This window comes from Balearica regulorum, chromosome 2 (assembly GCF_011004875.1).
Source record: "Balearica regulorum gibbericeps isolate bBalReg1 chromosome 2, bBalReg1.pri, whole genome shotgun sequence".
In the NCBI taxonomy this organism is placed as follows: domain Eukaryota; kingdom Metazoa; phylum Chordata; class Aves; order Gruiformes; family Gruidae; genus Balearica; species Balearica regulorum.
This window is the reverse complement of record NC_046185.1, coordinates 133315435-133341701: the sequence shown is the minus strand read 5'-3', so window position 1 is coordinate 133341701 and position 26267 is coordinate 133315435. Positions and strand designations below refer to the sequence as shown.

The 26267-nt window shown below is 40.2% G+C and overlaps 1 protein-coding gene across 2 annotated transcripts in view; it reads right to left on the bottom strand.

Moving 5' to 3' along the window:
- RAPGEF5 (Rap guanine nucleotide exchange factor 5) overlaps positions 1-26267 on the bottom strand; it is a 161076-nt gene that overhangs the window by 108661 nt on the left and 26148 nt on the right. For both annotated transcript variants that reach the window (XM_075746030.1, XM_075746028.1), the window contains exons 2-7: positions 23860-23910; positions 22616-22722; positions 21495-21616; positions 19955-20123; positions 14323-14389; positions 6617-6665 (exon numbers count right to left, since the gene is read on the bottom strand). Coding sequence is in view for 1 of the 2 variants with exons in the window: in XM_075746028.1 (XP_075602143.1) it covers positions 6617-6665; positions 14323-14389; positions 19955-20123; positions 21495-21616; positions 22616-22722; positions 23860-23910 (565 nt within the window). In the remaining variant the exon portion in view is untranslated. The remainder of the gene's footprint in view (positions 1-6616; positions 6666-14322; positions 14390-19954; positions 20124-21494; positions 21617-22615; positions 22723-23859; positions 23911-26267) is intronic.

Genomic DNA, 26267 nt, shown 5'->3' with positions numbered 1-26267 from the left:
AAGGATCACTTAAAGAAGCCAACATGATTACCTCCCTTACTTCAAGGCATGAAATCCTTAAAGCACAATGTAACTTTTAAAATACCCCTAGCTATGTTTTCAGGTGCAACTTTTACTTTGAAACACATTTCAATGGGCAGAGGAAAAGTAAAGATAAAGTTACTGAGACACACCAGAAGCGTGACACTCCTGCACCTTTACTTTAAGCGGCCATTTCTCCAGGATGAATGCTACTGGTAACACTTGCAGGAGAACTCTTATTCCACACATTCTGCTAAGTTCAACCCTTGCTTTAAAGAAGTGGATGCTTGGAGGAATTGAAAGTTGTAATGAAATAAGGTTTTAAGTAAATGAACTCACTGAAAAGAGACATAAGGGGACGTAGAAAAGCAGTAAGATCCTGCTGATGTTAACCTTTTCCCACGCTTCAAACTTTCTCAGTTTTTCCGCAAGTGAAAATGCACACTTCTCTGGCACATGACTGCCACTTTATTCTGTAAACAGGAGCAAGTTTTGTCATCTTTCTTTATGCCCTTTTCAGTGGCATAGACTAAGTGATAATAAACCGTGCACGTTTTACATCAGAGATCTTGTATATCTGCTTGTTTACAAAACCTGTAAATTCAAAGGTTACTTAATATGTTTGAGATTTAAACTTAATACTGAACTGCTTCATTCCTGAATGACCTTTCACAATGTATTTGTAACCTCATTTTTCAAGTATGTGTACAAATCTAATTCAAATTTTTAATGATTTCCCTTGTTATATAAACAACTCTGTTCTACAAGTAAATAAAACTAATGACATAATATAGGATATTCATATAGCACCAAATGACAAAGCTTTTTCTAATTATTGTGGAGTAAAGTTACCAAGAAGACTCACAAGCATCTGTGCTATCTGGGAAAAGGGCTGAATGGTAAAGATGCAGTTTCCTGAGTTAACTAAGCTGATAAAACAGCTTAATGCTGCCAAAAGGGTCTTACTGAGCTCCTTCCCACATCCCTCGACCTCCCCACCCCGATAAGAGGCTGCCACCCTCACTTTGTGTCAGCTCCAGCACATGCTGCTGCAATACTGCATGCTGCTCTGGCTGCCCCATCTCAAAAATAATACAATAGATGTGCCAAATATGATCAGATTTAATGGAATAGATTCGGTATGAGGAATGGCTAGTGATTTAGCCTGGAAATGAGACAACTTGGGGGTGTGACTGAGGTACACAAAATCCTGAATAGTATGACGATGATCTGGGAATGGATTATTCACCACTTTCCATCACCACAGAGCCATATCACAACAGAGTGAGGATCGTGGGGAATGAAAAAGAAAAAATATGCTTTCACATATCACACATAGGAATTGTGGGACTCGCTGCCACAAGAGATGATGAAGGTCAGGAGTTTAAGCAGGCTCAAAAAGCAATTCAATAAATTAATGGAGAAAAGGTCCACCAAAGGCTGTCTAACACAACAGTGTGGGTACAGCAAAATCCCTCTAGCACAGACTGGTAGATGCTGAGTACGCACATCAGAAGACAGCCATTTGTACTTGCTCTGTTTCTCTACTCTAAGCATCCCCTACTCATCACTCACAGCAGGATCGAAGCTGGATGGACTTTTAACCTGACCCAGCCTGGCTGTTCTCATGTTTTTAACCGGGCTGACATTGCCTGGAGTGTGTTAGAGCCGAGTCACGCAATCACCTCTGACAGCAGTGCTGTAGAGGTGGCGCAGCGGCTGGGAAAAGGAATAGCTGTTCACAGCTTGCTTTTCATTCATGTCGGAAAAGCTCAAGCCCCAGCGACTGCTTCATATTGAATCGTCTGCCTAAAATAAAAATACTAAGCAAATCGCATAGGCAGTTAAGTCCTGACAGAAGCAATACAAAAGAAAAGGGGAAGGGTGGGCATGCATACGTATATGTCAGAATAGGGTGGAGGTCTTCCAAAAGGTCTCAGATATAAAGTTAATATGTTGCAAAAGTCATATTATTATAAATAAAATGTAAATGAGTTTTTTTAAAAAAAAATCAATAGAGCTTGTCAATTTAAGAATGGCACGACTAAAAAGTATCTAACTCTATTGTGGAAACCTGAATATCATTCTTGAGATGGAGCAAAACCACACACAAGTGCTAGGGCTTTTGTGGCTGCCCTGCCCTTCGCAGTGGGAGGGAGAAGCACCCACAGCCCCGCCGCTGCTCCCGCGACGCTTGGGGAGAAGCTGCTGTCGCTCTCTTCCTACCGCATCGATACTCTGTCAGCTGTTATCTTAATTAGCCCCTATATTCAGAAACACCAGGCCCAAAGCCATGCTCTTACTAATGTCCCTTTGCATGAATAAAGTTATAGAAACCCCTTTAGATATAAAGGAATTTGCTGGGTGATGCCACAGGGTGCAGCTAGGTTCATGCACAGAAATGTAAGGTGTCGTGTTTGTGGATGGGATTAACAGCAGTTCAGAGCATCTACCTGACAGATTTTGATCAGTTCAGATGTGCCCGTGTAGCTACGCCACCGGCTAAAGCCTCCAGCCTTAGGCTATTTGCTGCTTTTTATCCTTGTTTTAGCTACCATCTCTAACACATAAGAAACATGTCATGAGCCCTGACAAGCAATTGAGATAAATGCCAACCCTTGTAAACCTTCAGAGGAGAAGCTGCATTTCTGTTATGTTTCAGCACATTTGTGGAAGCCATCAGAAGCCACCAAGGTGTAAACAAACAATTCCAATGCCAAGTGCCTACAATTACAAAGTTCTCTTCTGCTCCAGTTACATGCTTCCCCAAGACTTTTTACCAAGCCAGGGAAGATAGTGTTTAATCTATTTATTTCTAGGGTTAAGCAAGAACAGTTTCAATACATTTTTATAAGCCACAGAGAAGTGCACAAGCTCATTTCCGTCTCTTAGGTCGCCTTTATATCATGAGAGCTTTATTCTAATGAAATATAAAAGTGCTTTCTAGTCAACAGCGTTGCTGAGGTCCATCAAAGCCTCAGGATTACAGACATTAATTTTACCATTTTTTTTAACTTTTATTTGCAAAGAAGCTAAAAATGCTGAGCTCTCTCTGCATGAGGGCTCTCAAGTACCTCTCTATCGGCTTATGCCGTGCTATTGGAGTGGTATACTTGCAGCACACATCTGAAACATGAAAATGGAGCTTTTTTCCACTGCGCAGAAATTTCTCATTTTTCAGGTTCTGCATTTTTCCTTCAGCCATCTGTCAGTTTTATGTGTTTCCCCTATTCCTCCACCCCAGAGTAAAAACAGAAGAACACCTCTTGGGGAAAAGTCATTCTCCCCCACATCCTACTGACTTTTTATTTTCTGGTAGCCAGGATTCTCCATCAAGTCAGATCCTGTACTAGCAAGAAATTGATACTCTGCCCTACCCCACAGCAGGCTCAGTCTCTACCTTGGTTTTCAAAGCATTTTCTCAGTAGATACAGTGTCTAAATCTCTGAAACAGCCATTCCGGCCCACGAACTGAGATAGTAGTAATTACTACTTCTCATATACAACACATACTAGGTAGCAAACCCAAGTTTCATTTAAACAAAAACAAACAGTTTCACTTGGGCAACCAAAGGCGATGTTTCCCCCCTCTCCAAGCATAGCAAACCTTCCTAGTTGGACCCTCTTCACCTCTCGCAGAGGGAGCTGTGGTGTTTGTGTGCTTGTACAGCACTGGTCGTGCAATGTAACCCAGTGATTACTACAACAGTCCTAGACAGGTAATATGAAAGCTTCAATCAGCCAGTTTTTCTAGTACAATTAAATCACTGTGAAGTGCCCCTCTAACGGCAGAGGTATATCCAGAAATTAAAGTAATTCAGGAACACATTACACAATCCTTGCATTAAGCAAAAATATTCTTTTTTTTTTTTTTTTCTCTTACTGGTAGTGCTAACCAGCTATCTAGAGGAAATATTTTGAAATACTGTAATTTAAAAACCACCAAACCACCAGAAACAGTACAGGAATTTCTGCACAGCAGCTTCGGATTTTGTGCTGTCGATCTCTAGGAAACCTTTTGGTTAATGAACCAATTACCCACGGCAGGCAGGTTCCAGCCAGCAGGTTAGGACCGTGCCCCCATCGCCTGCACTCCCCACTCATGAATCCCAGGGCGGATGAGGCAGGCGCCCACGCCGTTCACTCCAGCCTGGAAGCCACCCAGGGCAGCTGGCCCAACAACCATGTTCCACTCTTTTCATGCCAAAATAAACCCTTTGTCTGATCTTCGTTGGTTTATTTCCTGGAATTCTATGGAGTCTTGGAGAGGGTTAGAAGAACAATATCTGTGAAAGATACTGTGGCTTTTAGCTCTAGAAGTACTTTCTCTGAAATATGCTTCGCTTCACCAGGCACAGCATACCATAGCTTGATTGCCAATAGTAACTGCTACGCTGTGAATTTAACCATCAGCAATAAAATAAAAAAGCATAATCAACCACCCTAATTTACTCTGCTCCTACTGTAGTAAAGGCATTAACTTAAATTGGACCTTACAGTTATGCCTGATCATGTAGCCATTTCTTACAGTCATCCAAGATGAGGCATAAAGAAATGCAAATTTCAACAACAAGCACGCACTAGTTAAACTGACTAAAGAGGTATCTTTTGTTCAGGTCTAAACTGATATTATAAGTGTTTACATTCAGGCTGGTCAGCACTTCAAAGCTCTATAGGAAGCTTTGTTTATTTAAGGCTGTAATTGTGAACTAAAATATTTCTACCTGCTCAATGTGGGTTGCAATTACACTATAGAAAGAAGACTCCAAGAGCTATCCTCCTTTCCCTACAGCTCATTCCTAATCCAACCCCCATCCCATCTTCTACTGACACAACCGTTTATGTAGCCATCCACCAAAAGGAAATGAGAGGCTAATTCAGGTTAAAATCAACTCTTTTGGGGAATGGAGTTTTTATTTATTACCAGTAGCAGGAATAATGTTTACTGAAACAACTGCCAAGAAGCAGGGAAAGAGATTTCTTAGAACTGTATAAGCACTAAGTAAAAAGGTACATGGCACGATACTCTTGGCCCATTTTACAGCAAAACAAGTTATTACCTTCAGTACTTCTTTAAAATAACCTGTTTTTCTCTGCACTGAACCAGAGCAGAAGCATTTCCATGTTCAGTTATTAGAATTCAAGAGGGACTGGGGTGATACCAGGTAAGGGCAAGCAGTGGAGGAGTGTTAACATCATAAAATACTACAGCAGTTTCAGAGGCAAAGCTATTACACAGAAGCAATTTAGGCCTGAATTCACACTTAGATTTGTGTTTACTTTCTGCAGATTTACATTTACAGATGACTGTGGACATAACCTAAGGATACTTCTATTTCCAGACAAAAATGCATCAAACTGTGTCTAGAATATTTTTCTAATAGTTACATTTTCACAAGGAAATATTTGTAGATATGCCAGCCATGTCTTCTGGCATGTCCGGTTTAAGATATAATGTTGTGTGTAGTGCACATGTTGTGTGTGATAACTTTTGTGCTGTACTTGTAAGTCACAAATAGATACACAGATCCAGATATTATGACACAATATTATTAATAGGTTAGAAAATGGCTAAAAAAAAATGCAAGATCCATGATCTCACTTTCTAGCAAAATAACTGAAGGTCACAATAGATGCTCAGTAAAAAATGCTCATTCTCAAAGACCTTAAATGGCTTTGGGAACACACCAGTGATTAAAGTAAACTCCACCTCTGTTTGACTCCAGAAATGCATTCCACTCTCACTTTGCCAAAGGCAGTTTGCCCTGGCTGCGGATTAACTGCCCTGTACGTGAAGACACCAGAGAGTTAACCAGGTCTAGAGCCAGGTCTGGTCAAGCAGGTGGTGTTAGTTCCTGTGCAGTGCCCAGGAAACACAGCTCCTTTGCTTCCACTCCAGCTCAGCGATGCAGAAACCTTCTGAAAGTGGCTGTGCTACCAAACCCTGACAGAGCCGGGATGACCACGTATTTCAGTGCCTTCACACCGTATCACCAGCGTTCACTGTAACACACTGTCAGAGATTTTCATTTATCCATTTGCCTTTCCCCTTCTACTGCCCTGATAACAGAGACTTGCCTCTACAGCCATCTGGATGGACTAGAGCAGTGGTCAGGAAAGACCACCCTCCCTCACGCATGAAGTTGGCCTTTTGCTTTAGCATAAACAAATACACCTGACTGAGCGGGTAAAACACAGCAAAGATGGCGTGAGATACCAGACCATAAAAGAAAACATAGATTAAACTATCAACTTGATTTGTCTAAAATGTAAGTCAAATAAACACGTAAGTTTCTTTTATAAATTGCAAGCCCAGAGAAAATAGTGATGTTGGCCAGAAAGAGACCCAAGTTCACATTCAACTGTAATACTCTGATTTTATCAGCTAGGTCATTAGATGTGACGAGCTAGGGGAAGCGAGGCTTGACAGTAATTGCATTGTTCTCTATACACGGATCCTCCTCCGAGAAAGGACCGAGGTCTGCTATCTTTGCTTCCCCATGTTAATAAGACAGCAATGATAATTCAAATACTTCAATAAATGACAAAAGGGAACAACGTTACAAAACCCGCTTTAAAGTCCAGCCTGACTCACCTGACTTCCTTGCTTTCAAAGCAATGACAGCAGCCAGTTCTCTCTGTACCTAAAACACCAGGAAAGCAAAGGATGGTTATAGTTACTGGCACAGGCAAACAAAACAAAATGCAACACTGGTAAGATACAAGCTATCACACATTTGGAGCAGTCAACTGCTCATCAAATTACACAGATACTTAGATCAATTTTGAAATTATAGTCACTTTTCCTAGCAAATCTATTTTCTTTTCAACTGGGATTTTTTTTTTTTTTAAACTTTAATTTCATGTAAATACTACACAGTCCTTAGGGAGGGGACAATTCAGTAGCCCAAACTGTAATTTATTTGCACAGCATATCTCTTTCACAAGCATACACTTAAAGCTTCTTCCTTCCCTTGTCAAATGTTTGCTTTGCCGCTGCTGAGCACACTGTAATGCTGGATTTATTGTGTGACTCCAGGATAAGTAAGTTCTCCATACTAAGGTTTGGCTGAAGTTCATGTATATAACTGACATTTGCTTTTTGAAGTGTTCAGGAGGAAACAACCTCTCCTAATAGCATGGCTGAGCATTTCAGGGCCAAAATTTAGCTTGAGATGAACATGCAGAAGTAAGAGCTATCTGATTTCCAGATTTACAGGTTTTCTCACTAGCCTGTGATGCAACAGCCCTGCCATGCTAGCCAGCTCCCTTCCTCAGCCTCTTATCTCTGCATTCTTCATATTTTACCTATAAGTGCTACATGACCAGCCACTGTCACTTTAGTCAGATCAACTCTACATCCACTTCTCTCTGTTGGTCTGTTCCTTTTTCTATCAGTAAAATTCTGTATTATGCATTATTTTATGCTTTATACTTTCTCACTGCCATCGTCTGTCCCACTGCAGCTGCTTCAAGTGCCCTGCACTTGACCTACAGCACCCCAGACACTCTCTCATGCATATGCCTCAGTTCTTCCCTTCCTCTGCTCCGTCCACGCCATCAGAGTCTTCTCTACACCTCTCGACTTGTTCCCATTTCCTTCATTTTCCCAAGACAGCCCGTCTTTTTAGTATTAAAAAAAACTTGTGGGACATTCCAGGCATTTTTCTAGGGATTGTCTTACGTCTCTGTACAAAGTCTCCCATACTGGACACTACCCATCTTGTCTAACACACCTATGCAAAGCTCAAGGCTATTCCGCAGTGGGATTTTTGACATCCAGTTTCTGAGAGCAGGTGAAATTTAAAACATCATTCACAAGACATGTGGTATGACCAGAATTAGGTCCAGGAAGGATCCCTGAAGTAATACAATTGCTAACAACTGCCAACAGTCCACTCTCACAACTCTGAAGAAAAGTTTGAAAATGCGAAATGAGAATATTTAATGCTATTTTATTCTGAGCAGAAAGACAGACTGCAGAGATGTCTCAGTACACCTCAGTACACTGGTAACTCCAGCATCTGCTGACTGGGTACTCTGCAGCCACCCAGCAGTACACTCTACATGTGCCAGAAGGCAGTCATACATCCTTCCTCTACTTGCATCCTTCCTTCCCTTGTGGCAAGGACCAGGGAGCTTTTTTTGCTGTCCTTGCAAGGTACAAGGACCTTTTTTCTACTCCTTGATGCTGCCCCACTGAGAGGGACAGATTTTTCTGCCACTCCACGCAGGAAAATATGAGGGCAGTGCCACAGTTTTCTTAAATGTCGTCCTGTTTCCAGCACAATTGTGCAAGCTGGCAGTATTACCTTCCCTTCCTTCCTTCCTGTACACTCATTCCCACGTCTGGAGGACTGTTAATCATGGTTAATGTAAGCACAAACTGTAAGATGGGAAAGAACAGTTCTTCTGTGGAAAAACAACTTGTGTGCTTGTGTGCTTGCAGCAATTAATATATGCTAGTAATAATACATACAAGCTAACCAGAGTTAAAGTGGGATTTTCAATAAAAGCCCAAGTTGCTTCTGAATAACACCACCATGACTTTTCATGGCTAAACTGCACAGACCCTCTCCCTTCATTACACTCAGCAGGAGGTACCAATGTTGACACCCCAATCCTGGTCTATTGTCACAGGTTACTGATAGCAAGAAACAGTGCACTGATGTCTTATCTTTATCTTTTAGCATTTAATAAATACATTATCTCAAGATTAGCCTTAGGAGACACTACAATCTGCAACAGTTGTAAACATACCAATTAACCCAATCAAACAATAGAAAAATGCAAATTGTTCTGGGAGTGTAAAGAAAAACCCATCTCCTCAGAAGAAAAAGCAGCATTGTGGCATCCTGCAGTTACATTTGCAGTATTACTTTTGCTTATAAGGTGGCACTTTCCAGGTTTGAAAGACAGTGCTAACATCACAGGCAATAAGAAGGCTGTTTTTCTGTATTTTGTCTATGTTATGCAAAATATCTCATTGGTTTTTGTGTGCCAGGAATGCAGCTGGCATATTACTTAATCTGAGCAAAACCCTTCACTTAAAGCAGGAAAAAATATGTACTTCTAGTCTTAATGTTAAGCAAACATTCCTTCATCAAAGGGTTTCATCCTGACAGTCTGAGCTTCCTCTCATAGGATTCACTCAAATCACAAAGAACTGGTACTGCTGAACATCCTTCTGGATTTGCTTGGTGTCCCTAGATTTCATAATCTATATGCTTTTTTTTGTCTATTTTAGCATAAATGCACTTGACGTCTCTGCTGGACATGCAATTCCTATGCATCATTACACTGATGGAAATCTGTGTACAACATTCATTCCTCACTGCACACATGCTACACATTATCATACTTCTTCCTAATAGGATTTCAGTTACTGCCTGTTTGACAAAATCAATAGCTGCACATCACATTGAAGATAATAATGTGGACTCAAAGTAAAATACACATTCAAACAAAAGCTATGCCTACCACAATAAATTGAGATATTAAATACAAAAAATTGGTTTACCCATATAGCTTGTCGCTACAAAGCTCACACTATCTAGTATCCCATTTTGAGTAGCACTGCAGATGCCAAAACTGATTCGGCTTAAAGGCCAGCTTACCACACAATATTTACAGAAATATTATGAAAATCTGATAGAGAACATTGAGTGTGTTGTTGGCATGTTATCACATCTTAATCAGTTTTCTTTCTGCAATATGAAAGAGCAAGAGAGTGCATACAGAGTGGTACCCACTTATACTTCTGCTTGATTAAATACAAATAGCATATTTATATATGGTGAATCTTCTCATCTTTAAAGGACAGAGGTAGAGATTTTTCAAAAGTAAATTACAACTACTGTTCTTCTCTTAACCATTAATCTGTTATTTTATCATAGAAAGCATATTGTGCATCTAGTAGACAGTGCATAACACCTCTACTTCCCCCCCCTTCTTCTGCATGTAGTAGTCTTTTGTAAAACAGTATTGTAGATGTCAATGATGTGCCACATAGGACTTCAGATCTAGAGCCAAAGTGACCATCCTTACAGAATCTCAAAATTAAATCCTGCAACAGAAAGCTCTAAACAGCAGGGTTTTGAGAAAGAAAAGAGTCTAGTTCACTTTTTTGCATCTTAAGTAATGATAGTTTGATGGACTAAATAAAAGTAGTATTGGCTAACATCTTAAAGTACCCGAAAAATGTATTTCCCAGATACGCTGCATTAACATCCTGATATTCTCTTCTGTGCCATCACAATGTAAGGTAAGAGCTTTGCAGTGGAAACACTCGTAGCCATCCCCCTGTGCTCTGGTTTTAGCAGACAAGACATTGAATATGAAGCTGCTCTTTGGGATATGACATGGGATGCATGACAGATCTGGAATGCTTTTTTAAACCCAGGAGTAATCATTGCATTTTCTTAAAAATTCATAACCAAAAAGATTATCTAATGCAAACGTATTTCAAATGGCACTTTGCACTGCTTGCATGTCAGCTGCCTTTACAATTTAAGTTTGACGATGTTGTCAGTGCTTCATTGTAATGGAGCATATGACATGAGCATATAATTCCATAGGCTCCGTTCAGTTATCTTGACTGACTCTGCTTCTTCCATCACGGAATAAAGCATAAAGAAAAAGTGAGACCCCCGACAAGTTAGTTTCTTGTCTTTTGTATCTGACTCTGCTCATAGAAGAGGTGTATTCCATACATTATGCACAAATTGAGAAAGAAACCTCTGCAGTTTTTTTCTCCACTGCCCTTCTGTCTTGGCATCAATTCATCACAGCTATCACTATTATCTTCTACAATCTCCATAAGCATTGTTTAAACCCAAGACTGCATTTCCTTAACTAATCACTTCTAGATTGGCTGAATCATCAAAAAAAAAAAAAAAATCACAAATTGTGCAGTGAATGTGAAAAGTGGAACTATACAAGAGGAACACCACCTTGTAATAAAAACAGTAGGGAATAAGTAATAAGAGAAAGGCCAAAGAAAGTCAGGCTACAGTAAAGAAAAAGAGGTGGAGAGAAGAATTCACCAAACTTGTACAGATGCCTATGTCTGTGCTAGTCACTCCGTGCTCCTGTCACAGAGAGTGCACACCCTACCAGGGGAGCCCAAGGTATGACTGTCTTTCCCTAAAGCAGACTTCCAAAGCCAATCATATTCAGCATCCTAAAAGTGCCTATTCCTCCTCCCCGGCTGTAAGAAGTGCCTGGGGAAGCTAGCTCAGATGTAGATGTCTGCCATATGGCCAATAATATTTAGGTGAGGTGAGTTTCAACCTCTGCAACAGCAATAGCTTATACAGAGTTACAAAAATATATAATTAGACCTTATGTGTATGTACGCTTATAGTTTTTCCTGCGCTTTCACATGCTAAAACAGTGATTTATATTTTAGGCACACAGATTCCTCCAACATTGCTTGGGCTGGATCTTCACAATCAGTTTAGGTTTAAAAATTTGGGAATTTAATCCCCAAAAAAGAAAAGATGACATGGAAGCATCCTTCTGACTTGACACAAAATGTTTTATTCCGTTACAAAAAAAGCAAAAAGAAAAGTAGAAGAGACGGTGGCAGTATCAGCACCGATGGGGTTTAAGCCTCCAAATCTAGAAACATACCAAAAAACCCAATTCTAATCTCTGTCTGCTTCAGTGCTGGGCTGGAAGTAAGAGGGTTTTTCCACTTCTGAAGTGCTAGTCTGAAGAGTATTGTGAACACGAGTCTGAATTATGAATTCTTCAAGGGAGAATGGTTTCATTCTGTACAAAATATGTAAACATTCAGTAAGCCAAAAAGCAAGATAGTGTGAACAAATTTTAAGTCGTGGCTAAGACCTTCACCTTTGGTTTCTAGCTCCTGCTCACAGGACTCTTGTTTTCATACAAATTTGGAAGCTGACAGGAAAAAAAAATTGACAACCTGTATCCGGGTGAGTCCAGCCCTCTGCTGAGCAGTGCAAGCTGAAGATTCAAATTCCCTTGCGACACATAAAGGCTCTCCATAACCTCTCAGGGAGTACTTTAGATCCCAGTCTACTGGGGGAAAAAACAATATTCCAGATTATATTCCAGAGGTTTTTGAGGGAGAAGTTAATATACCGATGTTAATACTTAGAAGACTCTGCTTTGGTATCAGGTCTTTTCTCTGGAGTAAGAATAGAAAATCATTACAGAGACCCTACACAGTTGTGTGGAAAATCAGAAAAGGCAGGAGAAAAGATCAATAGACGTGGCAATAGATGGGTCTCAGGCCATCTGGAGATGCAACTGCCTAATTTTTCTTTAGCTAGTTAGCTACAGCAATAAAATGGTTCATTTTTAAAAAAAATTAAAATCTGTCCATGTGCCCTGCTGCTGGAAACACTCAGAATGTAGCTGAAAGTTTGACCTTGCAAGCTAGATGAGAAGCACTCTGAACTCTCCGTCAATTACTCACATGTTTAAGGATATGCATTTTACTCAAGTGTATCCAGCAACAGTTAAATCCAGTTCTTAAACTTTTAACTGATAAAAAAAGCATTCTTCTTCTAGTTTAGAGAGGTGAAGCTTTTGAGGGATCCTGGCAATGTTTTATAGAGTTGGTAGTTTTGTGGGTTTTTTAAAAGATATAAATTCCCAAAGAGTTTTTTCTGTTTTTCTGTTTTTTCTCCCCATGGAACTAAAAATGGAGGACACAGATTCTTAGATCTCCTTTAATTTTCAAAGTCAGGGAAAAAAGGTAGATAAAACAAGGAATTTGAATATATACATAACACCCCCTCCCCAATTTTCAAAAACAAAATTTTCTAATCTCATACATAGAATCATGGAATGGTTTGGGTTGAAAGGGCCTTCAAGATCATCTAGTTCCAACCCCCCTGCCACGGGCAGGGACACCCTCCACCAGACCAGGTTGCCCAAAGCCCCATCCAACCTGGCCTTGAACACTTCCAGGGATGGGCCATCCACAACCTCTCTGGGCAACCTGTTCCAGTGCCTCACCACCCTCACAGTAAAAAATTTCTTCCTTATATCTAATCTAAATCGGCCCTCTTACAGTTTAAAGCCATTCCCCCTTGTCCTATCACTACGTGCCCTTGTAAACAGTGCCTCTCCGGCTTTCAATTTTAAATTATTTTTGCATAAGGTGTTGACCATACAGAACCACCAGCTTTTCAAACACATTTACAAAATATCTTTTGTAAAGACAGCTGTCTTTATGAAATTTAGCACAAATTCTCCTTCCCTTCCATTTTTCAACAATTTCAAGATAGTACTTTATTCATTTTACGTAAAGTAGTTCTTATCCTCATGCCTTTTTCATGACAACTTCACTCTGCTTCGTTCACTTTCATCTCTGTACCCAAAACAGAACTAGCACTAATTTCATGTTTTGCTGATACCATGATTTAGGTGTAATGTTCATAAAACCATACACTCATAGAATGGTTGAGGTAGGAAGGCACTTCTGGAGGTCATCTGATCCAACCCCACTGCTCAAAAGCAGGTCAGCTCAGGACCATGTCCAGTTGAGTTCTGAACATCTCCAAGCATGGGGACTCCACCACCTCCCTGGGGAACCTGTTCTACCATTTGATCACCCTCACAGTGAAAAAAGTTTTTTCTTATATTTCAGTAGAACTTCTTGAAATTCAGTTTGTGCTTGTTGTTTCCTGTCCTGTCACAGGATGCCACCGAGAAGAGCCTGGCTCCATCTTCTTTGTTCCCTCCCATCAGGTATTTATACACACTGATAAGATCCTCCCTGTGCCTTCTATTCTCCAAGCTCAACTCCCAGTTCTCTCAGCCTCTCCTTCTAAGTCAGATACTCTAATCCCTTGATCATCTTCATGGTCATTCACAGGATACACTCCAGTATGTCCATATGCCTCTTGTAATGGGAGTCCCGAACCAAAGCCAGCATTCCAGATGTGTCACACCAGTGCTGAGTAGAGGGGAATGATCAGCTCCCTTAGCCTGAGGGTAACGCTCTCCCTAATGCGGCCCAGGAGGCAGTTGGCTTGCTTTGCCATGAGGGCACATTTCCAGCTCGTGTTTGACCAGCTATCAACCAGGAACCCCAGGTCCTTTCTGCAAAAAGAGCAGACCGCAGCAGTCCTTGCTTGAATTGATTTGAATAGCTGTGGAATTGCACAAAGACCAGAAAAGCTTCCCCCTTTCAGAGACAAAGAAGTAGTTTGCATTACGCACACCTGCTCACTAAGACTAAGTCTTTAATTCGAAAGGATCCAAAACATGACAATATTTCAAACATGATCAGTACAAACTTTGATGCAGTGACCTTACCGCAGAAGTAAGACGAGCAAGAATTTCAGCATTGGTTTCTGCCGTATCTTCTATTTTTTGATCAGGCCTTTAAAAAAATAAAAATAAGATTTTATTATTTCTTTCATTCTGTTTCAACATCTTTTGATTCCTGGAAAGCAAGGAACCGTGTAGCCACAGGCACTAATGTAAAAGGGCTTTTGAGATTCCACATCAAAATGATGACTGCAATATGACAATAATTAATTGTGTCAGTAATGACAGAGAACACCCTTTGTCCCCTGCTGTCAAGAACTGTCTTGATTGGACTTACGTAAAACAGTGAGAGAATTCCTCAACTAAAAATATATGATGAAGAACTGAAGAACACAGGACCCTCTTAACTTAGAGCTGCTTATTTGAATGAGTATTTTGCTCTGCTAAAAACACACTCCATCAACAGAGCAAAGAGTTTTCCACCTGCACACCACTATTTAGCTTTGCTAAGGTGTGGAAGGCAAGCTCACATAGATAAAAGTAGATGACATCAAAATCATTATGAGACACATTAAGTTTGATGTAAAAACAAGTGAAAATGAAAAGAATACATGTAAGAAGCCATAAATTAGCAAACTCAAGCAATGGCTGAGAACACTATTGACAGGTTCTGTTGACAGTAACTCACAAGATAGAGTACTTTGTGTCTTTGCAGAAGTGAGGCAGTGCAGGAAGAACTCTTCTAGAAACTGCCACAGAAGTCGGACCCATATGAAAAAGCCACACAAAAGCTGCTGTGGACAGCATGGGATTGGACTGTATTTTTCTTTAAAACAGCCTAATTCCCATCACTAGAACATCTGCAAGCCTTTCGGAAGGTTTATTGACAATCAGAAGATAGATACCAAACATGATAGGTTTATTACTATGGGAAGAAGAAAAAAGCTCTTGAGATCTTTATTTTTCATGGTTTTCAAGAAGTGTGGCGTGCCAGCAAACCGAGCAGATATGCAAAGCTGCAGCTGCTGTAATAAAAATAAATCCCAGGTATTAGCAGAAGCTTCTATCTTTGACTAAATTATTTAATTGCTCATATGCCTTGATGTGTTTAGGGAGAGAGCTGACAACATGTCTGGAACATGCAGCTGGTATATTGTGGTTCTTACATCCCATGTCCAAAAATTTCTTTCCCTGATTAAAAAAAATGAAGGTCAGAAAGCACAGAATGACACATGCATTCATTTTGGGGCATATTCAGACCAAAATGGTAATTTGGATTAGAAATCACAATTATTTTCACAAGTGCCTTTCCTTTTCAAAGAAAAATGTGATTTAACATTTTAAGTGTTATAAACAGCCCAAAAGAAATAAACAAATGCAGTTTCATTTACAAAGACCGATTTATTCAGTCTGTTTACAGTTGGGAATGAGATGAAAATAACTGACCTCTTTAGATGCCTATGTTTCCCTACATATCTGATCTCTTCTGATCTCTCAGAACCAGGTTAGGACCTGGTTCTTCTAAATTGGAGGCAAAAGATAGCAGCTCAGTAGACACAGCCACAGATGCAATCTATAAACCCAGAACAGCATATAGCACAGCTATTTCTGTCTTGGGCCTTTATCATTTCATCTTCTATTTAAAAATACTCCCAGTATTCATCTACATATGAGCATCAAACACTTCTGAAACCATTAATATACTAAAAATTATCGTCAGCTCTCTAGAATCAGAGAGGAAGCGTGTATCATGATACCCAGGCTAATAGAAAAGAATAAAACAGAACATACATCGAGGAACAGAATCAGGACAGATATCACCCTATTTTTTTTTCGAAAGGGGCCAGCTATGACCTAGTAGGGCTGATATCAGACAGGAGCTCCAAAGCCCAGGCAAACCAGCCTAAAGCCTACACAGCTCAGTGGTCCATGGGCTCGGTAGTGCGTTCAGCAGAGCGAGATGCAGGGATGCTTGCCCTAGATCTGCATGCAGGCAAGTCAGGTACAGCGCGATTATTACCCTACACCACATGAAAGCAACTACAGTGCTTCCCGACCCACTGACAGAGGAAGCAATGTGGATGAACCCGTGGGCCTGGGCCTGGACCTCAACTGTCCAATGTAAAGCCACTACGTATATCTCTACGCTGGCTTTACAATCCACCTACAGTGCCAGTAAAAGACCCATGGATACCTAAGAGATGTTTGCATTCAAAAAAATTTTCCAAGAACTCCATAATGCAGTAACTGAATGAATATCCCATCCTGGCTATTTGCATTAAAACCAAATTATTTTTAAGAATGGTTACTTTTCTGAAATTAATAACATGTACATTATTTCAGCATATAAGATACAGGATATAGTCTAACACTTCCGAAAACAAAATAACAAGCAATATGAGATAAAGAAAAGAATCCCCTGTTAACATCTGTTCAAATAATTAAAAAAAAAAATACTATGGGATACATTTCAATAATCTAAGGTACCCAATGCATTCTTGAAAGATTCACTGAGTCTACAAGTGGTTCTGGGAATTGGGTGTTGTTATAAACACCTCCATCTACAAAGAATGAAATAGAAACACATAAAGATTAAACACCTGATACAAAGCTATTGCAGTCACTGGAGAAGAATTCAGCAGGCATTGGATGAGAGCCTAAGTGATCGCTCAAGGTTGTAAGGAAGTCCATGGCACAGCTTTCAATACAGATCTTTTGTTCCCAGGCTATTGCAATATTCACTTCTTTTCTCTTCAAGCAGAATTGGCTGTGATTAACATAGGGTGTTTAATGACCCCAAGAGGCCTCTGCATCAGTCCCATCTCATCTGACAACATTTACAGCGGCTCAGTCCTGTGTAATACACCTCATAACACTAGCCTTCAGTTTAGTGTGAGCTGCTAAAAATTTGCTAGGTCCTATCTTGTTTTCCATGGCAGGTTCCCACCAATGTTATGTTTAATGTAGGGAATTTGTCAAGGTCAAAAGGCAACAGGGAGCATTTATTCAGGAACCGTAAGCACATCTCAGGCTTCAGAACACTATTTTCTTTGTAGAACTTACTGTAGTATTATTTGGTAGCACTGTTAATACCACCCAGAAGAAAACACAAATCCATCAAAAATCTGTACGGAAAGTTGAGACCAGACCATGCTTATTTAACGGGGTTTCCAGAAGAACTGCTGAAGGAAGTCCCCAGAGCTGCTACTGCCTACTCAGGTCTGCAGATTCCTTCTGGGAGAGCAGATCCATGGTGCTCCAGAGAGACCCCCTGATGCACCCAGCAGCCCAGGCAAGCGCAAGGCTGCTGCCCACCAGCTGCGGAGGAGACAGAGCTCGTCTGGCACTCAGGAGCACCGGGAGATGCCCAGCATTGCCTTCTGGTGTACAAGCAGCTAGTTGCTTCTGATTCCATCAAAAGCATGGAATCTAATTAATAAAGTAAGAATTTCTCTGTCTCTGTGTACATACAGAATTAATGCCATCAATACAGACTATGAGAAAAACTAAGGCGGAAAAATGAAAACAAAAATATTAATTACGAGAAAGACTATGCTTCTAATGGTACGCAGAACAGCTTACATATTTAAGACAAACACTCACTGCAAGGAAGAGTTTTAAGAATTACCTACTTTCCTCACAAACAAGAGCATATGGGTTTATTTAATCTGGTCAGATAACTTTAACAAATACCTCATCACATCTATTCCCTTTCAGATTGTGTTTTAGCGGTGTGCTATTTGCACCAAGTATGGAGAATTTTGAACCTGGAAAAGCCTCCTTTGCCTTTAATATCACATTCCCTCAAGAGTATACTATTATTTAAAATTCAATTCCTTCCTTTTTTTTTTTTTTTTTTTTTTTAAAAAAGCACCCTCACAATCTGACAGGTAAAACCTCCAGAAAATAATTCTTCAGTGACAATGTTCCCAAAAGGAATCCAGCTTCAACTAAAATTTGAATAATGTGAGCAGGAAGGATCTGTAAATGTACATTAATGAATAACTGTTCAATTAATGTGACAGGGATCATCCTCCACTAGAAATGACAGTTGCACTGGAACGATAAAACAGCAAAGCAGACTGTAAAGTAGTGGTACTCTCCAGCCAAGGTCAGCATGCAGGACGCATTTTCAGCTCAAACCTAAAAAGTCTTTAATCCGTTTTCCTACCCAGCATCCTTCACATAACACATCAATATGTCCTATCTGTTCTGTCTTTTTTATTCAAAGCTTTTGTACGAGTAGTCATGAACCATGACAAGTGGCCTGATTGGCAGTGATAACGAGGAAAACCCTAATTCCCGCTGAAGATGCCCTGATATTTGAGGGACAGCCAAACTGCATAGCACCAGAGTAGGCTGGAAGACAAGAATTTCTATTTGCAAAAATATTCAAAGGTTTTCTCCCATATGAGTCATCTGCTTAGAAGATCACATTTGGTGCCCTGCTTCAGCCAATTTGGGGTCCTTGTCACTTGGCTACACTCACTCAAGCTGACCAAATAAATGCATTTTCAAGGGAATGCCCACTCCAGAACTGCCAATTTCTGGTTAGTGAAGGCAGTCAGCAAAAGGAGAGCAAATCAAGTTTCTGCCCTGAGCCATGCACAGAAATTACTGAGGTTTTTTTTATATACCTGCTCAACACATTTAAGAATCAGACTAAATGTCTGGATTTAAGAAACTGGGCTTGAGACATCTTACAGGGATTTTAGGCTTTGTGCTCCTTTAAAATATTTCCATTGGAAATTTATTTGAGAGAATGTGTTTTTAAAATCTAATAGGTAGAGAAGGAAAGTTCTTATAGAAGAAAGTTTTGTCTTTGACTTCAAAGAGAATAAATCCTACTACTGGCAGAGTAACAATTCTCCACAGTATAAGTATCAGGTTTGAGGTTTCATCATGCTAGGGACAATGAAAGAATTTAACCCAACTGGTCTATACAAGCCAGCTCCTGCCGATTTGCCAAGGTATGAGGGGTCATGAGCCTCCAGATCTCTCACTGACACCTTTTTCCTATATTTTGGCCTCTCACTGTGGCACAGATAACTATGGTTTCCTTCTAGCTGCCCTAAATAGACAACATTTAGAGCACAGCTGTATCAGCACAGAGGGTATAACATCCAATAGTCAGATGGAAGAGGGGACATATAGGAAGTGAAACTCTTAAACGGTATATTCTGAAAAAGGAATAATAGCGTGAGGCTAGAGAGCTCTGTACGTGCAAACGTGCAGTAGCAAACTAAAATCAGATGACTGATGCTACCACAATCCTACCCATTCTCTCCATCCATTCGATAGCTGATCCTGACCCAGAAGAAGGGTACCTGATCTGCTAGTCAATCAGCTTCACAGCATGCCTGCTGCCAAATCTGTGCCAAATCTCCAAATGTAAGAGGAGACCAAAAAAATAAGCAAGCCATTTGCCCAGGCAATATAGCAACCTAGAGTTAGCAAGCTAGTGCGCAAGAACCACCAAAACCCCCTAGTTGAGTGCCTTCATTTACCTGCCCACACTGACTTTCTCAGCTGAAAAGCCCATCTCTACAAAGCTTGTCAACCCTGAAAAGAAAGCTGGCTCATTGCAGGGTGGTTTGGGGATAAGCGGTGTCATTGTAAGCCAACTACTTACAAAACAGTCAGCAGAAGTTGAAAACAGCTGTATTTGCACACTTACAGATTGCACATGTCAATCCTGGGAGGAGACAATGGCAGTAGTTGAAGTAGGAGCTTTACTCCATTCTTCCATCCCTCCTCTTTCTCAAATTCACAGAAAAGGTAGGTACATTCATCCGCTGAGAACTGGTAGAAAGCATGAGTGTCTTGAAAATAGAGTTGTCTGTCCACTGTTAGAAAAAAATAACATTAGATATCCTTTAAACCCTTACTGCATAAAGGTTCTGTGTCCCCAACCACATTCTGTATTGCACTTGACTTTAATCTACCACCATACAGGGCAAAAGGATTGCAATCTCAGCATAGAAGCAATCCTGTCCTCTCATATTAACTAACTCAGTGCATCCAAACAGGACAACCCGAAAACCTCAGTTTGAAGATCTCCAGATTCCTGAGATTCTTTAGGACCGCTGAGTATTTAATCAATTTGGAAATCAGTTTGGAATTAGGGGATAAAAATCTTTCACTTGTCAGATTTCTGACTCTCAAATTCCATTGGCTTCTAATATGTTCTCACTAGTGGCCAGGGACTAGTAAACAAACTTCAATAATGGGGATGCAGCCCATCATATCCCAGCTTCTCTTCAAATTCATGGTCTCTGGTTTTGTAGAGCAGACCTGAGTAAAATGGTGCACCAATACAACAGCTGTCATCTTCCCTGGCATAACCGAGATTGAACTGGGATTGAAGGATGAGGTCCAAAGCTGAAAGCACAAGCTCCTGCTGGAGAGTCATTCAGCCCTCATTGAGGCTGCACCATCAGACATATTGTCAGTGTAGTTGGAGCAGAAGAAAATCTTTAAGTATACTGTCAGCATACATAAGCAGATATCTTCTGTAAGACCTCACCTTTTCACAAGGACAAAAGTCAAGTGTCTAGCACAGACCCCAGGGTGTGGTACGTTCTGAGTTAAGCTACCTAAGTATCCCCAGCTACAACATAAAGTCCATTAGATTTCCAGAGGTGGATTACTGGTGTAATTATCGCCAACCACATAAACTGGAGCAAACCCTAAATTTGGTGGGAAAGGTAGGGATAGCTGCGTAGAGCCTGGCACCACAAACATCTCGAGCTGAATCCTCTCTCAATCCATTGTAATCTAAAACCATGAAAAACATAGAGGGGAAGGGGAAATAACTAATTGCTAGAGAAGTCTTCTGGTGAAGCCATGATCTGCAGCGACTCAACAGCTGCTGTCTTGTGAAAAACCTAAAAGAGCTTGAGGAGGAAAAAAAAACCAACCACCAAGCTGGAAAAGACACGCATGCTGTTTGCAACTGGGCAATAGGCAATTGCATTTGCAAAAGCAAAAGGAAGGAAGCTACCTAAAAAAAAAAATAAAAAGAGAGAGATTCACCTTTGATATTTATGAAATGAAAGGTCACAGAGGTGAGCCTACTGAAGAGATAGTAAAATAAACAGCTCAAGAAAAAATGGAGCAATCTGCTTTCTCCTTCCTCTCCCATCAAAAATGTGAGTCTTAGCCTATGCAGGAGAAACTGATAGTCTTCCTCACACAGGAGTGCTATCAAGACTGACCTGATAATATAATGCCCATATCCAGGAGGAGCTGCCATACTCCAGCTGCTGTAGACCTGCACTTAACAAAAGGGCACTGCTCCAAAAGCCAGTCTACCAGTTCCGATCCAACACAGCTTCTCCTGAAAATAAACAAAACATCACTTCTTACACTACAGTAATGTCAAAATGCTCTTGTATAAAGAAGAGCTATTTTTTTTAAAGCTATTAAAAGGGAATCTTTTTGTTCAGCAGGGCAAACACTTTGTCTCACTAACTGATTTTTGTAATTCTATTAATTTCAAGGGAATAAATTATTCTGGCAAATCTCAGTGGATGCCCCTAGTTACAACAAGGGAACTTGTGTTGGATGAGGAAGTTCCCTTACATACCTAATTCATGTGGCACACTTTACAATATGTAATATTTTTATCAACTTGTGCTGCATACAGAGAGTCATCCAAAGATGTAGAAGAGCTAAATAAAATCCAGCTTTTAGCTTTAGGATTTTATTTCCTTTCTGAGCATAGGCATAAGCAATACAGCTACACGATATATGTGTAAGACCTTGAGTATTGCTCTAGGAGGTACTTCATCTTGCACATTATTGGTAAACTTGTCTTTTTAAATCATTAAAAAAAAAATTGTGGCTTTTTCTTTAATATGGATATGAATGAATAGTGCTATAATAGAGATCGGCACACTCTGGCATAACTGAAAATAGAAGGAAGCATTTATGCTGTAATGCAACACAAATGGAAAATCACTTCATTACAGAAATATTCCATAAATTACATGCAAAAAAATCACTGTGTAACTAAATCTTATGAATCCAATTAATCTCTTTTATAACTCCAGACCAGGGCTGAATTTAATACCCTCTATTTTCAACAAAATAACAAACACAATTGTATATGAAATCATAAGCAATTAAATTAATGGACATACAATCAGGCCAACTGACTAAGTAACATAAGAAAAGATATTAAAATACATGAGATATTAAAGAATTTTTTTAGAAAATATTTTCAATTCTTAGTCACACACACAAAATCTTAGAATTTACTCACTTGTCAAATCAGGGCACAGACAAATGCAAATAAAACCCATTCAGTTGATTAAAACGAATAATCTCGTGTTACCTGCAAATGCCAGTAAGGTACACCCTGTCTTTAATAAGGTCAGACGCCTGTAGGGTAAAAATATTCCTGAGAGCTCTCCCAGCACAGGATGAACTTTCTCCATAAATCTGAATGAAAAGAGAAATCGAAAACTGTGACAAACAGGGATTTATTCCTGCTGTAGTAAATTGCCTCGCCACTGTCCGCTCCTTCCCTCTGAGCAATGCCTGCTCCCCAGCTAAAGGACAAGCAAGCAGTCAAAGCCTCATAGGAAATGCACCCCGATTTCTGCCATACCCAGTCGTATCATGGGTTGCAGACGCCGCCACGGGCTGGACTGCTTTTACATTTACTGCCTTAGAAAAGCAGAGGGTTTACTAACTGTGAGTTTTATCTTTGAACAACAAACAAGTTCAAATGAAACAAGTGAAAACAAAAAGATTATATTAACCGTTGCACAGCCACACAAATACAGTTAAAATTTAATATTATTCCACCTGTATTTGAGTTAAATAATTTAATACAAGCCTAATACACATTGAAACATCATTTCACAGGTTTTTTTTCTTTCTGTTCAGAAACTTTGGCAGTATCCTATGATAGCTACAGGTCAGTCCATCCGTACTTTGCCAGGAGGATGTGGTCTTTCAGAATGGACACACCTCTGACTTCCCCCACACCTGATTTCCACCTGACACCTCAAGGCTGCAGATGCATCTATCAAACCAGGACCCAACTCCATCTCCCATAAAATCATGTTCCACCTGGAATCTGTGTACTACTTCTTACTGGTGAATTTAACTCAGGCTTCTGTTGTGATGTTTCCTCACCATCCCAGCAAAACACATCAGTAACACAAATAACTAACTTGAAAGAAAAACAATGCCACGGTTTCACCTGGGTTTTTTTTTTCGTTTTGTTTCCTATGTTTGGGAATCTTTCAAGGAATAAAAAATAGTCCTGAGACAGTAAAGTCTCGTGAGATGCAAAAATAGAGCTCTCAAATACTGCAAAACCAGGCTAACAGTGGCAATCATGTAAACAGCTGGGAAGTGAGTGCATGTTGGAATTCACAATTCAGTTTGCAAATTCAGTAATAGGAGTAGACAATTTCTAACACACACATTATAACTTGGTAACTGGATTTAACTGCAGGCCACATTCACAAGTGTCTTCAAAGCTATGATTAAGAGGTTGAACCAAAGCAAAAAGATTCCTAATATCTTGTTTGATAAAATGGAATTAAAAAGAAGCTTGACAAGTACCTTGTTTGCAGGAGTTTCCAAATAAGGATTTGAAATTCTTCTGGACAGGGTCTGTAAGACAATTTGGTAGAGCTTTAGTTTTGTTCTGGTGGTTTTTGTATGAAAAAGTAGCAGCAATCTAGGTTTTTTACCCATGGAAATCTAAACAAAAAGAATTTAGCAAATCATCTGAGTAGTCTAACTGAAGCCTGTAAATCATTGGGGTTTTTTTAACATCAGGAAAAAAGTTTGGTAAACTCAGTTCTGTGTTGTTTACTACATTTATTCTTGATCTGGAAAAGATGAGCAATGAGGTGGTTAAGTCTGTAGGCAACACACAATTGTTTGAGTCAGGAAAGACCAGAAATGAGAGTGATGAATATCAACATAAACCTAAAAAAAAGACAGTATCGTGACAAGCTCAACATTAAAAGCAGCATGTACTAGAGAGAAAAAATGTAATTACACATGCTCTAACACCTCTTAAAGCAAACTTCATCAATTCAGTAAAGACACCTCAGGGTCACAGAACACTTCTCAAGGAAGACCACTCTTCTAAATTAAATTCTTAATTGTAGTTAAGAAAATATTAGGATAAATGAGGAATAAAATGGTGACTAATGGGGAAGTAACATTGATCTAATGTAGATCAGCATTATCTCTGCCGTGCCACATGCTGCACCGGTAACAGCATCTCAAAAAATGGATGCTCCAATATTAGAGGGGGTTCAGACAATAATAGTAGCAGGCATAATAAAGGATTTGGATAAATTTTAATATGAGAAGAGACAGAAAAGACTGTGACTATTTACCTTACAAAGGAGAGATTACAGGAGACATAATGCAATTATACAAAATAATGATATGGCACAGAGAAAAGACAGTCTTTCTGTGCTCTGTTTCATGTAACGTGAGAATAGCCAATCACTCAATGAAATTAGAGAGGATTCATGTTGGAGGAGATGATAGAAAGGAAAAAGACACATAACTCTTCACAGCAAGGAAATGCAAATTCCAAAACCCTACCGCTGCTCAATAAAGGTTGGGGATTTCAAGTTATAAAATTAACAGTGACCCAGAACTCTGGAAGGCAAATAGAGACAGGATAAACATCTCTACGAGAGCGAGGTTACCCCACCTTTACTCACCATGATACTTCCATATCTTGTCAGTGTTAAAAGACAAGATATCATCTACTCTGATGCTTATTGGCAACTTCTATCTTACTACAAGCTGTACAAGAGACAAATAAGCATTGCCTAAAAGAAGCCTGGAAGGGGAACAGAAGACATTGTGCAGGTGCACTGGCAGCACAATGGGAGGATTGTGTGGGGCTCCCTCCTGTTATTTCAACTTGTGGGCAACATAATTAATTCCTTGCTTTGAGAAGGATCCAATTCACACTTGTATATTGTAATCATATAAAAAAATCATCCTTCACACCCTGTAAGAATTACAGAATCCATATTTCAGTAATGTCGCCTGCTTCCCCCCACCCCCCCCCCCATATTCTTGTTACTGTATTTTTAGAAAGGGAAGTGACAAGGAACTGCAGAAGCATCTAATGCTGTTTAGCCTTCCACACTCATCACAAATGTTAGTATAATTCCATGCATAACAGTAGCTCCATATGGAAATACTATAACATAAAACCTTCATTCCCCTTGCCCGTACCCAACAAACATGACGCAAGAGTGCAACATTGCCTCAGATCCCACTTACTCGTCCTAGCCGGCACGTCATTAACACCTTGGTTCTGCTGCAGCCCTACATACCAACGCGTCACTTGGTTTTTGTCAGAGTCTTTCGTTCAACAAGTCTCACTCACTGCAGCAGAGCGGTTGAAGCTTATACATCAATTTCCCCATCCCTACTCCATTCCCAGGCTGACGCCAACGATCAGCAAGCTAATTCCAGCGGTGCCGGTGGGAACTGCAACCCCTGGCACGACACCGGCCCGGTCCCCGGCACTCATAGTATGGCTGAGCTTCAGCCAGGGAAAATACAGCTACTGCAGGGCACAGTTACGTGACAGCATAAGACCAAACTCAGCAAAAATGACTGGAAATAAAATTTTGGTATCTCAATAAATTAAACTGCCTCTCAAAGGGTTCAGAGAGCTCCAGAGCCAATGTGAGGGAAAGAGCTGGATAAAACAGTTGGGAGGAAGGAAGAGGGGAAGGACAGAGGGACACTGAAGCAGACATCCCCTGTTAGACAACAAGGACCCGGTCAGCTCAGCAACAGTGTGGACCCCACGGACCAGGATCAGGACAGTCCCCGGGTGCCCCGGGCACGCCACCTCCGCAGTAACATTTCATCTTGGGCCACAGTTGCTCCCTCTGGGTGACCTTCAGGTGAAGTCATCACCTTTACACTTCAGCTTCTCAAAGCAGGCACTATGTCCAAATACCCCGTGCTCCAGGGAT